Source organism: Letharia lupina (genome assembly GCF_014066315.1).
Source record: "Letharia lupina isolate WasteWater1 chromosome Unknown contig_9, whole genome shotgun sequence".
Lineage (NCBI taxonomy): Eukaryota > Fungi > Ascomycota > Lecanoromycetes > Lecanorales > Parmeliaceae > Letharia > Letharia lupina.
This window is the reverse complement of record NW_023502978.1, coordinates 1,928,840-1,941,165: the sequence shown is the minus strand read 5'-3', so window position 1 is coordinate 1,941,165 and position 12,326 is coordinate 1,928,840. Positions and strand designations below refer to the sequence as shown.

At 51.1% G+C, this 12,326-nt stretch overlaps 3 protein-coding genes across 3 annotated transcripts; 2 read left to right on the top strand and 1 right to left on the bottom strand.

The window, feature by feature from the left end:
* Positions 1 to 1,454: 1,454 nt before the first annotated feature.
* On the bottom strand, positions 1,455 to 2,339 carry HO133_011042 (uncharacterized protein; the record flags this gene model as incomplete). The annotated part of the gene is made up of 2 exons (XM_037301891.1): positions 1,455 to 1,957; positions 2,240 to 2,339. 2 exons carry the CDS (start codon positions 2,337 to 2,339, stop codon positions 1,455 to 1,457), a joined length of 603 nt encoding a protein of 200 aa, XP_037153525.1.
* An 868-nt stretch (positions 2,340 to 3,207) lies between these two features.
* On the top strand, positions 3,208 to 4,125 carry HO133_011041 (uncharacterized protein; the record flags this gene model as incomplete). Its single annotated transcript, XM_037301890.1, has 1 exon — positions 3,208 to 4,125. One exon carries the CDS (start codon positions 3,208 to 3,210, stop codon positions 4,123 to 4,125), a length of 918 nt encoding a protein of 305 aa, XP_037153524.1.
* Positions 4,126 to 4,595: 470 nt separating this feature from the next.
* Positions 4,596 to 12,018, top strand: HO133_011040 (uncharacterized protein; the record flags this gene model as incomplete). Its single annotated transcript, XM_037301889.1, has 4 exons — positions 4,596 to 4,715; positions 4,770 to 8,354; positions 8,412 to 8,835; positions 8,894 to 12,018. 4 exons carry the CDS (start codon positions 4,596 to 4,598, stop codon positions 12,016 to 12,018), a joined length of 7,254 nt encoding a protein of 2,417 aa, XP_037153523.1.
* Between the last annotated feature and the right edge of the window lie 308 nt (positions 12,019 to 12,326).

Below are 12,326 nucleotides of genomic sequence, written 5' to 3'. Positions count from 1 at the left end.
GCTATTGCAGAGGCCTACCATCCATCATCGTATGTTCTCGGCCATTTGTCTATTTCTGAAAATTGTGCCCGGGCAAGCGAGTGTTTCATCCTTAATCGCTGTTGTCGCCAATGCGCCAGTCCTCTCAGCTCATGCGCAGCAATGACTCGTGGTAAGACTCCTTCCGTCAACATGATCTTACCACAATCTTGACGCGCACTATTCCAGCTTTCGTCTGAGCTTATATACAACCGTTTAGCCCCCACTAAGTCTTCATACTCAGAGTGCACGTATTTGTGAAAACCCCCCCCCCAATCCTCTCTCAACCTATATGGTATCAGCATGTTCACTGTCAACCTTCCCTCACTCACAGCCCTCCTCGCCTTATCGACCCATACCCTCGCAAATGGAATCCCTGTCGTCGTCTCTCCTGGTCTCAACGTCTCTTCCAACCCCAACGTGACAGCCCACATCCCCTCGTGCACAAACCTCACCAACAATGCCCCTAGCCCCTACTGCTACACTAAGCTGCAAGAAACAGCCTACCTCACAAACTGGAACCTGACATCCCCAGAAATCTGCGCCCCGGACGAGCTCTGGTCGACATGCTTCCTGCGTTCGATATATGGAAAGCCGGGTCCAAACTGCACCACCCTCACCAACGACACCAAGACCTGCGAGCAATACAACTGCACCTCGTTATCGCTAAGCTCGGCACTGTGCCCCGAGCCGACGGCGTCAAACGCCACGTCAAACGCCACGGCAGAATCCGCCGAGGAATGGTACGGCGCCTGGAACCTCTACGCCCTCCAACACCACATCGCGACCTGGTCCGCCGCCCTCGCAGCCGACACCTCCACCAAAGCCATCCTCGCCGCCGTCCACCCTCGCACCCCCAACACCGCCACCTCCCTCCTCACCACCCTCATCCCCGAATACGGCCTCAACACCAGCACCGTCGCCGACGCCGCGTTGGTCAGACTGCTCGGGCTGCCGACGGGGAGGCCGGAGCCCGCGTACGGGAACGCGAGGGTCCGGGGCGAGAGGAGCTCGCTGTCGGGGCCGCAGTGGCAGGTGGCGCTGCGGACGCGGTTGGGGCAGGTGTTGGATCTGGCGATGGGGCGGTTTGGGGATTTTTTGGGGGCCGTGAAGGGTGGGGGGTATAGCGCGAGGGGGTTGGCGAGTGTGGGGAATTTGACGAGGAGTTTGAGGGATGATTGAGAGGGGGGAGGGTTACGGGATGTATGGAGCTGGCGAAGGGAGGTGGACGTTTGGGGGATAGAGTCGTCAAGGCGTGCAAGAACACCTATGTTAGAATTATGAGAAGACGAATGTATGGTCTGTTCAATCGTGATACATTGGAGAAAGCAAAATAAGAGCGCGAAAGCTAAGGATACCAGTACAGCATGCCACCCACAACCAATTCAATGCATCAGCGCAGTTCAAATACCCCAATGGCAGTAGTATCAGACTCCTCACAGCAGCGCAAGCCCAGCAGCCCCCATCGCCAACGCAGCCCCGACAACCTTCACCCGCGGGCCATTCGTCGGCGCCGGCCCCGCAGCAGTCTGAGTGATAATGCTCGCCTCCGCAGCCCCAATGCTCGAGAAGTAACTAATGTAGCTGGTCGGCACCGCACTGATCCAGCTTGGTTGTGCCCCGGCTCCCAAAACGGAGCTCAAGTAGTCCCCTGGGTCGTTCTCGATCTGGTTGAGTATGGAGGCTGGCATGGCGGATGTGAGCGCTTGGATGGCGGAGCTGAATTCTGGTTGCGTTTCGAGGGAAGAAAGGTAATTTTCGATCGAAGCGATGACCTGGGTGGGGAGGGCGGCGGGTGTGATGGTCGGGTTCGCTGCGTCTGTGGGGGCGGTTTGTGTGTTGGCGAGGAGGGTGAGGGTGGAAATGATGAGGGTACGGGTAAAGAGCATGGTTGTGGTTGGTTTGAGGAGGTTGGTCTGTGGGAGATTGTCGTGGTTTACTGTAGAAATGAGTGGTAGCGATGTTCTCAGTTGGTGGATATAGAGGGTGAAGGCGAGGAGACTGTCAATGGTTTTGAAAAGCTCGGTGTTTTGGGATGGGAGGAAGGTGCGAGCTGGAAGTCTCTTATGTATGATTGGGAGCAAAGCCTCTCAGCCATGTTTAGATGCCGACAAAAGATTCTCAGAGTAAGAATCGCGAGTCACCTAGTATCCTCGTATCGCGACTCAGCCTCATGATGTTGGCTCGTTAGCACAAGAGAAAGCATGGTACTGGTCCATACTGCCAGCGTCTACTCTAGACACGGATGGACCAACGGGAGAAGTATCGAGGGTCGACTGCACTTCGATGCTGTTGCCGTTGGTAGTCATCAGAGGGACCATGCTGCGTCGATGTCGCAGAGGTTCAGGAGCCGAAGGGTCTGGATCTTAGGTGCTAACCGTTACAGGACCAAAATATCCTTGTAAGGCCGGCCTGGTCCTCGTTTCACATTGATCACTACGGCAAGTCTCGCCTTACACAGAGCAATTGGGTAAAGCTTCCTCGGAAAGCACACATAATTTATGGCCTTGTAGGTATCAACCCGGAGATATTTCCTGTTCATGAGTAAACGTGCTGTACAAATGATGATCTAGCAGGGGAAGAAGCATCTTTGTTGTCGCCGATTCATGGATATGGGCCCAAACGCTTGTGCTGTTCATGATTGCAGGGTTTGCAAGCAGAGCGTTGAGGAGGGAAGCTGCGTCTTCAATAATGTCAAATCAACGGGTATCGACCGCAAGAGCATCTGAAGTCCATGAGTAGATGAGCAGCAGAAAGCGCGTTTAAGCGGGAAGAGGCCATTTCACTGTTGCCAATGTGGAGGCATTGCTCCTTATACATCTGCTGTTCATGGGGCAAAATGAGAAATGTGGTGGAACAAGGACAACGTTCGTGTGTGTAGGAGAAATTGATTGAATCTGATGTATGAAAGCTGCAGCAAGATATCCCCTCCGCCAAGTGTAGCTATACTACATGTGGCTAGCTAATGCAAGAAGCACTCTCCAACTAGAATGGTGGGGATAAGAGTTAGCGTCAAATGTTTCGTAGTCGTAAAACAGCAACGTCATGGACATTGGATACTAACCATCCATATTGGAAATCTTTAGCATTTTGCCTCCTTGTGAATTATAGAACCTACAGGGTCTCATTGTTAGGATCCACCAAGGGAGCAAACCTTCAGACAAAAATTCTTCACTGAAATCAGCAATCATGGATCCTACGCCTACAGACGCGCCACCCTCCTACGACGAGGTCGCAGGAACCTCAAGTCCTTCGAACAGACCTGCGAACACAAACACGAACACCTCCACTGCACACAAAGCACGCAATGGCATTCCACCACAGACCCGCCGCAGCATGGAAGACGAAGGCCGGCCTCTGCCTTACGGCTGGATCAGACAGTACGACCCGCAAAACCACCACCAATTTTTCGTCGACACGAACGTCGAGCCACCACGATCAATCTGGTGCCATCCTTATGACGACGAACAATACATGAACAGCCTAGACTCAAAAGAGAGACAAAAGATCAAGGGTTCTCTCAGAGTCCCAAGCCAGGCCGATATTGCAGCAGAAAGCAGCGATGACGACGGCGACCACCATCACCACTCCAAGCAGGCCGGTATCGGCACCGCAGAACTTCCACCCCGTGATCCCAATCCACCTACCGGCGTCACTAAGTTCGGTCGCAAGATGAAGGACAAAATGACGCACACAACCCACGAGCAGCGAGAGCAAGAACGGGCCCAGCGCGCAGAGGAGGAGCGACGAGCTTATCAGCGCCATCAGGAGTTGCGGCAGGCAATGTCAAGGGCTGCACAGACTGGAGAGCCGCAGCATGTTGGCAAGGGGAAGGATGGGAAGGATATCTACATCGAGCCTCCACAGGGCATGGGGCCGCCGCGGGGAGGCTATGGATATAATCCGTACACGCAAGGGCCGTATGCCAACCCCAATGCTACGTTCGTCAGGCCGCAGTACCCATACTCAAGACCATATGGTACAGGTTATGGTGGCGGATATGGTCTGCCGTTAGCTGGTGGACTGATGGGGGGTCTGCTTCTCGGAGACATGATGATGGGCGGAATGGGTGGAGGGATGGGCGGAATGGGTGGAGGAATGTTCTGAATACAGCCCTGTCTGCCTATATGTGCACACGGAGTTGAAGCAGCGATACCCTTTTCTGTGTACAATCATTATCATCATAAAACACGAAGCACGTTGTAGTCTCTTTCTTCCCTTTCATTGCTACAATGTGTTCAAAATGAAGACTCGGACACACTGTTCCACTGCAGTCAACATGGGGAACTAAGGATCTAGAAGCTGACAACCCGTGTTTTCTTCAAAGGTCTCTTTTTTTGCATGGATTTATAGCATTCTCTCTATTCTGCACATGATGTTTAATAGCGCGGTGACACTTGTGTCATATGGCATCTGTCCAAAAGCTTGAAGGGACCACTAGGAGTATTGAACATGCCAAGGCGCTACCCGGCTCCACTTCGGTTGCTTTGGTTGTCCAAAGTGGGCTCACGTCCAGGGTCCGTCGCGGTTGCTCCTCGACATGAGCGTTCTGCTATGTCTACATAAACAATGACACCATGAGGGATCCGGACAGTACAGAAGGTGGACAGGCGCTGCAACCTCCTCCTCGCCTATATGAGCGGCTTTCCCAACTAAGCGGCTACACATGGGATCAATCGATCCAACCATTTCACTCGGTGAGGGATGACAAGGCCTCTTAAAGTCATCTTTGCTGACTTGCTTGGGGCTAGACTTACGACAACTGGCACGTCTTTGGTCTCAAACATTTGAGCCATGAGACCTCAGGCGGCTCTTCTTTCCAAGGCATTGCAAGAACAAACTCCACCGCGAGCTCGCCTCGTCTCGGCCCACGAATTACACTCAGACATCACCGCACTGGAAGCCAAGGCACTCAAGGTACAGCAGGAACCAATGATCTGGGATCGTTACGATTAGATGGAGAGAGAACATATACTCCGGTTGTTGCTCGGATCTCGACCCATATCTTACGCATCGAACGCGAACATCATCTCTGCAAAAGCTTCATACAGACTTCGGACCCAGACATTGTACACACTGTCAAACCATTGGACCTCGTCATGTTGCCAAGCCATCAAGGAGACGAGGCAACACTTATTGTGTCGATATTCGAATCACCAGGAAGAAATTATGTGAAAGATCTGTTGGATCTCGGTCCTGCATTTCTCGCTCCGAGATTCCCTGATGGAAGTGATGTCTTTGGAAAAAGCGATGCTACCGAATCTCAGGGCCGTGTGTCCCTGTCAACGTTCCTTGATTTTGCGATTGGTGCTTGCGAGTGTCTTGAGCTCCTACATTATGGATCGAGAGTCGTCCATGGAGAGCTTAGGGCTGACGCGTTTCACTTCAATCGTGACAACGGGGTTGTCAAACTCATCAATTTTGGCTCCGGACCACGGTCATTCGAGAATGGCTTGACAAGTAGTGGGTGGATGACATTATCACGCGAAATTGGGGTCAATTACAAACTCCAGCATGTCGCCCCTGAGCAGACTGGGCGGATGCCTGCGGAGCCAAACTCGAGAACTGATATATATGGACTCGGGGTGCTGTTTTGGATCATGCTTACTGGAAGGCCTCCATTCCAAGCCGAGATCCCAATCGACATCATACAGGCGGTACTTGGTCGCAGGATCCCTCTAGTCTCGTCCGAGCGCATTGATATTCCTGATGTCATTGCTAAAATCATTCAGAAGATGACCCAGAAGCAAATGGATGACCGATATCATTCAACGAGTGGGTTGAAGTATGATCTTGTCGAGGTGCAAAGGCTGCTTGGAGAAGGCGACAATGACGGACTCGCAGAATTCAGCATTGGGTCTAAAGATGTGTCATCAATTTTTGTGCTTCCGACGTACATTGCTGGGAGAAACGAAGAGCGTGATAGGATAGTCCAAGTGATCGAAAAGGTCGCGAAGTGGCAGGAATCGTCCGAAGACAGAGGTAGACTCGGTGTCTATGCTTTTGGCTCAACCTCGGGTACCTCGGCCATGAGTGAACGTTTTGACGGTCTTGAGACTGGCACTAAGTCCAGTGATACAAGCTCGATAGCCGACAGAAATTCAGAAAGCAGCCCAGCCCTAGGTCCGTATTCCTCAACCCAAGTACTTGTGCATAGCCCCCACGACAACACTGTTGGCTCCAGTGCGGCACCAGTTGAAAAGCCTCCTCTTGAAGCCAATGACAGCAACGAATCCATTCAGACCACGATCACGCTAGAGACGCAGAAAAGTGGCCTCAAGCCAGACAGCTCTGGTATGCAACACCATGGACCAATCCAGACCCCAAGACGTCAGAGTAGCCATAAGTCTTTACGAAGACATCGTTGTGAACTTATATCTATCACTGGCGCAGCTGGCGCAGGGAAGTCAAGTTTGATCCAAAGTACGCAAGCTGATATTCGCACGTTGGGCTATTTTGCTTCCTCGAAATTCGATCCAGCAAGAAAAGCACCGTTTGAACCTCTCCTCCGAGCGATGGGATCCTTGTTCCGACAGATATTCTCCGAGAGCGATGTCAATAGCGAATACCATAATATGGTGCGCAAGCACATCCGTAGCTTGTGGCCTACGACTTGCAGCATGCTGGATATACCAGAGAGTTTGATATCGACAGACGTGCAGTACACTCATAAGCTTACAAGCTTCTCCTCGCAGCAGGGGCTCAACGGATCCCGGAGAGGCGAAATCGGCGACAACAGCAGCGCACGTAGCGCCCTCAGTGGTAATAAGAGCGCTGGAAATCAAACAGGCTCTGACTTCCTTCGCGAAGGGGCAAATCCCCGATCACTAAAATTCATGACTATCTTTGTGGAAGTTCTGCGCATCCTCTCTACCAACAAGTTGATTTGCCTGTGTCTCGATGATATCCAATTTGCGGATGAAGAAAGCTTGGATTTGATCTCCCACGTCATATTCAAGAAGCTAGGGATAGTAATCATAACGACGTGCCGAGACGAGGAAACGCTCTCAAGGCCTGTCGAATCCGTGCTGAGGAACAAAGCCGCCAACCTAACAATGATCAAGTTGTCACCCCTGAGCGAACAAGACGTTGTTAATTATGTATCTGCAACAATCTTTCGACCACCGGAGTATTGCCTACCCTTGGCAGCGGTCTGCTTAGAAAAGTCGAGTGGAAATCCCTTCTACCTGAGACAAATGCTGGAAGTCTGTCATCGAAAAAGCTGTATCTGGTACTCGTGGAAGGAATCCATGTGGGAGTATGACCTTGACAGGGTTTTTGCCGAATTTGTGTCCGATTCTTATGGTGAACAACTAAATACGGATTTCATCACAAAGCGGTTGCTAGACCTACCGCAAGCTGCGCGTTCCATTCTTGCTTGGGCCTCTCTCTTGGGGACCACTTTTTCTTTCAAATTAACACAGAGACTCTTAAGTGGCGAATTCGATTATCTCGATAGCGATGGGATGAACAAGGAAGACGACTGTCCAAAGGTCGCGGAGCTTTTCACCCCACAACCAACAAAGAACGTAGTGGAGGGCCTACAGGCAACCCTTCAGGCATACGTTCTTATGCCTGGCAGCAACGAGGACGAGTTCAGTTTCTCACACGATCGATATGTTCGAGCGTCGGCGTCTCTGAGAGAATGTCACGACGTAGAGAAGATGCATTTCATCATAGTCCAAACAATGATGAAATATTTGGACTTAGATAGTGGTTCTTTGTACGATCGTGCTCGACACATCTGTCAATCTGCCAGCGTCATCAGGGATCGTGTGGCATACCGTCACCGCTTCCGGGCCCTATTAGCCGAAGCTGCTGAGAGGGCAATCAAGTCTGGCGCTCGACCAACAGCTTTACAGTATTACGAGTCATGTCTTGCTTTGATGCAGCCGGAACCTTGGAAAGAGGGAGCACATGACGCGTACTATGACGAGACACTCAGTCTGTATACCAAAGCTGCTGAGCTTTGTTGGCTTCAGGATCAAGTTATCGAGGCTCAAAATTTGCTCGACTCTATTTTTGCGGGTGCGCGTACAGCCAGCGACAAGGCTCCTGCTTGGATCTTGCAGTCCAAGTTGTTTGCACAAGCGGGGAACATGGCGGGGAGCTTCAGCTCGCTGAAAACGTCTTTGCTTGAATTAGGTGTTGACCTATCTGACAGTCCAACTTGGGCGTCCTGTGATAAAGAGTGTCACGACTTGCGCGTACTGGTACAAGAAGCGAAGTTCGCGGATCTCAATAGCAAGGCGCTGGACGCAGATTGCAACATGGTGGCTCTAGGTGCAGTGTTAATGGAGGCAACGAGCGCAGCTTTTTGGAGCAATACCATATTGGTGTGTTGATTTCTATAATCCCATTAATTTTGACCCCATCACTGATCACCCTCAAAGTTCTATCAGCTGGTACTCAAGATGGTTGAGACTCATATGACCCATCCGAGCACGTTCTCCCAAGTCGGCCTTGGTTTCTCATATTTTGCCCTTGTGTGCATCAGTCGAAGTGACGATTTCCCTTTTGGCCTCCAGATGCATGATTTATCGAAACAGCTTTTGAGCCAACATGGAGATCCGTACACGCTTGGCCGAGGATTGGCAGTCTCTGCGCTCTTCATCGCGCATCTGTTCACGCCCATACGAGATCACCTTGATTCCTTGGAGGAAGCAATTGATCAGTCCCTTGTGTCCGGAGACAAGCATGTGTATCTTCTCTCCGTGGGAAGTATCGCCCTTCGGCGCCTTTACATCGGTGACAATTTAGCGAACATCGAGTTGTTCTGCTCGGTAGGAGCGGAGGACTTTGGTGATTGGGCTTCAGGTAGGTTAATCTACATTCGGCGATATGTACACAACAATGGCTGACATAGAGTATGTAGACATGAGAGGTGGTGTATTCCTGACTGCAACACGTCAAGTTGCCCGTTCGCTCCAAGGAAAGACTTATACAGAATCTCCGGAAATGGTAATGTCCGATGAGGAGCATAGTACAGCGAACTATATGGAGTTGATTGACTCACGTTCCTCCAACGTTGAAAGACCTCGAAATATCTACAACAGCCTGCAAATGATTCCGCTTTACCTTTACGGACACTACCAAAAGGCGATTCAACTCAGTAACGAGATTGCAACCAGCATTCACCAACTGTGGAGTTTGCGGATCTCTCGGCTTACCCTCTTCTACGCTTCACTATGCTATGTCGCACAACTTCGCGAGGGCAACAGTGATCAAGATCGCGACACAACCCTCACCAAGGTCAGACAGTACAAAGCACACATAGCTCAATGGCAAATTCAGTGCAATGCTAATTATCTCATGTGGGAGCTTTTGATTGAAGCTGAATTGGCTGATATAGAGGGCCATTATGGCGAGGCAATCCAGTCGTACGAGGCCGCGATTGACCATACACAACTCTACGACTTCCTACTCGAACACGCTCTAGCCTTGGAATTGCAAGGCGAATTCTATGTTCGGCGAGGAGCCAGGCGAGCTGCGCGTGCTATTTTGAAAGAATCATTAACAATGTATTCGCGCATCGGTGCAACTGGGAAAGTGGACCAATTGGCCGTAAAGCACGAATGGGTACTTCGAACATCAACAACGACACAGACGAGGGACGTTGCTATACAGACGGCAGATGCTATCGGCGACATTGGCAATACACAGTTCCGCATCGAGGAGAATGAGCGTCAAGAAACAAGGAATCTGGGCAAAGAAACCGCTGGTGATAGAACCCAAGCTTGGGTCTCCCCAACAGCTACTGATGGCCGTGCGAAGATCGCCGATCAGGACGTCTCTGATTTGGGGCTTGATGTTCTCGACCTGCAGAGTATCTTGGAGTTCAACCAGGCGATATCCTCTGAACTACAGATAGATCGCCTCTTAGCTAAAATGACGGAGATCATCCTGGAATCTGCAGGTGCCCAAGCAGACTTTGCCGCAGTCATCATCGAAGGTGATAATGGTTGGTGCATCGCTGCAAGTGGGACATCAGAAGGCATATCTGCTGAGGCCCAGCCAATAACTGAGATTCGGAATGAAGCCCAAAAACAGGTACTCCTCTACACAATGCGATTCAAAGAGGCTGTCTTCGTCCATAACTTGGCCCACGACGAGCGTTTCCTTACCAATGCGTCGGCCAAGTCCGTGATCTCGCTACCCATTGTTAGAGGGAAAGATCTGCTCGGGATTTTGTATCTCGAAGGCCAATCCAATTCTTTTACCGACCGCAATCTAGGTGTACTCCGACTTTTCTGCAACCAGGTCGGCATCTCTATCGCCAACGCCTTGCTTTTCAAGCGCATTGCCAAAGTATCGGCCTCAAACACGAGCATGATAGAGAGTCAAAAGCGTGCACTTGCGAAGGCTAGAGAGGCAGAAATCAAAGCCAAAAACGCAGAAGCCGAGGCCAGGGAGAACGTCAGGTTGAAAGAGGAAGCTGCTAAAGCTAAGAGCATCTTCCTTGCTAATGTATCGCACGAACTTCGCACCCCGCTCAACGGCGTCATTGGTATGTCCGAACTGTTGAAAGAAACGCCCCTCAACGACGACCAAAAGGAGTTCGCAGATTCCATTCGGGTTTGCGCCGATACACTCTTGATCGTCATCAATGATATACTTGACTATTCGAAGCTAGAGGCTGGGAAATTGAAACTTTACTATTCCCCTTTGAACCTCAAAGAGACCATACTGGAGGTTGTCCGGGCCTTGATCTATACGAACCATGAGCGAGGACTCGAGACCAAGATGGACCTAGATCTAGACCCCGAATTACTGGTTTTGGGCGATCCCGTGAGGCTACACCAGTTGTTCATGAACACCATGAGCAACAGCTACAAGTTCACAAGGAAGGGATCAGTCCATGTTAGAGCAAAGCGGGAATACGAGGATAGCGAAAGTCTTACGGTCACTTGCTCGGTTGCCGACACTGGCATCGGAATTACTCAAGACCAAGTATCTCGACTGTTCACGCCATTTGCCCAAGCCGATAGCAGCACTCAACGTGAATTTGGTGGTAGTGGACTTGGTCTTTCCATCTGCAAAGCGCTCATCGAGGTCATGAATGGAAAAATATCTCTGGAGAGTCAAGTGGGTGTCGGTACGACCGTTTATTTTACCATCACATTTCCAAAAGCAGCGAAAACGGCTACGAAGGGCCGTGCTCCAATAGCCGCTCAAGCACCAGACGCAAAGGCCATCTGGTCTTCTGAGGGGGGAAAATCGTCAAAGTCGTCCATTTTCAACCCCTCACAGATCCCGCGGAAAGAACTTCGAATATGCATAGCGGAGGACAACCCCATCAATCAAAGAATTGCAGTCTCCTTCGTTTCCAAGCTCGGCTTCAAATCGGAAGCATACAATGACGGTTTACAAGCAGTCGAAGCGCTTCGCCAGCGTTCATCTGAGAAGAACCCTTTCCATCTCGTTTTGATGGATGTGCAGATGCCCGTGCTAGACGGTTACGACGCGACCAGACTCATACGCATGGACGAGGACCCCGTGGTACGAGGGGTGTTGATCATTGCCATGACAGCTAGCGCCATTCAAGGCGACAAAGAGAAGTGTCTAGAAGCCGGGATGAACAACTACTTGGCCAAGCCTGTGAGGGCCGCTGTGCTCAAATCCATGCTGGAAGGCTACCTAAACCAACCTGATGAATCGATGCCTGACCTGCAGGGCACCGCCCACGACCTAGCCTCGAAAGTCATCGAGAGAGCCCAGAACGAGAACAAAAAGTCTTCACATCCCACAAGACCCAGCTTCCAAAAGCGCATGAGTTCGCGGAATGCTATACCATATCACGGCAAAGACCCGGAAGCTCTATATTCTCCCAACGATGACGCCGCATTAACGCCGCGACCTACGCTTCTCCATCGATCTTCCGGGAACTCAATAACCCACATGACGACCCAGGATGGACTCGCCAGTACTCTTGAGGAGGACGGGAAGGTCCCGCCGCTGTCTTTGACAGATGGAGCAGCTGGAAACCCCTCTCGGCAATGAGCGTTCATCGTATACCTGTTAACCATCATTAAATATCAGCATTAGCGAAGGTGTTTGCCGGTCAGACGGATAGGATCCAAGCATTAGCACGGGCGAATGGCGCTTCTGTTCTTAATCTGTATACCGTTCTCTACAATTGTACTGGTAGTTTGATACCCCACCCGCGTCTTGACAAGATGTTTTCGGCTTCTCACCGGATGACTGAGCCGCCGGTGCATCCAATGACTCCACACTGTACACACTAACCGCCAAAGATGAACCCTTGACCCGAAACCCACTCCCATCCACCAAATGCGCTCTACGCATCA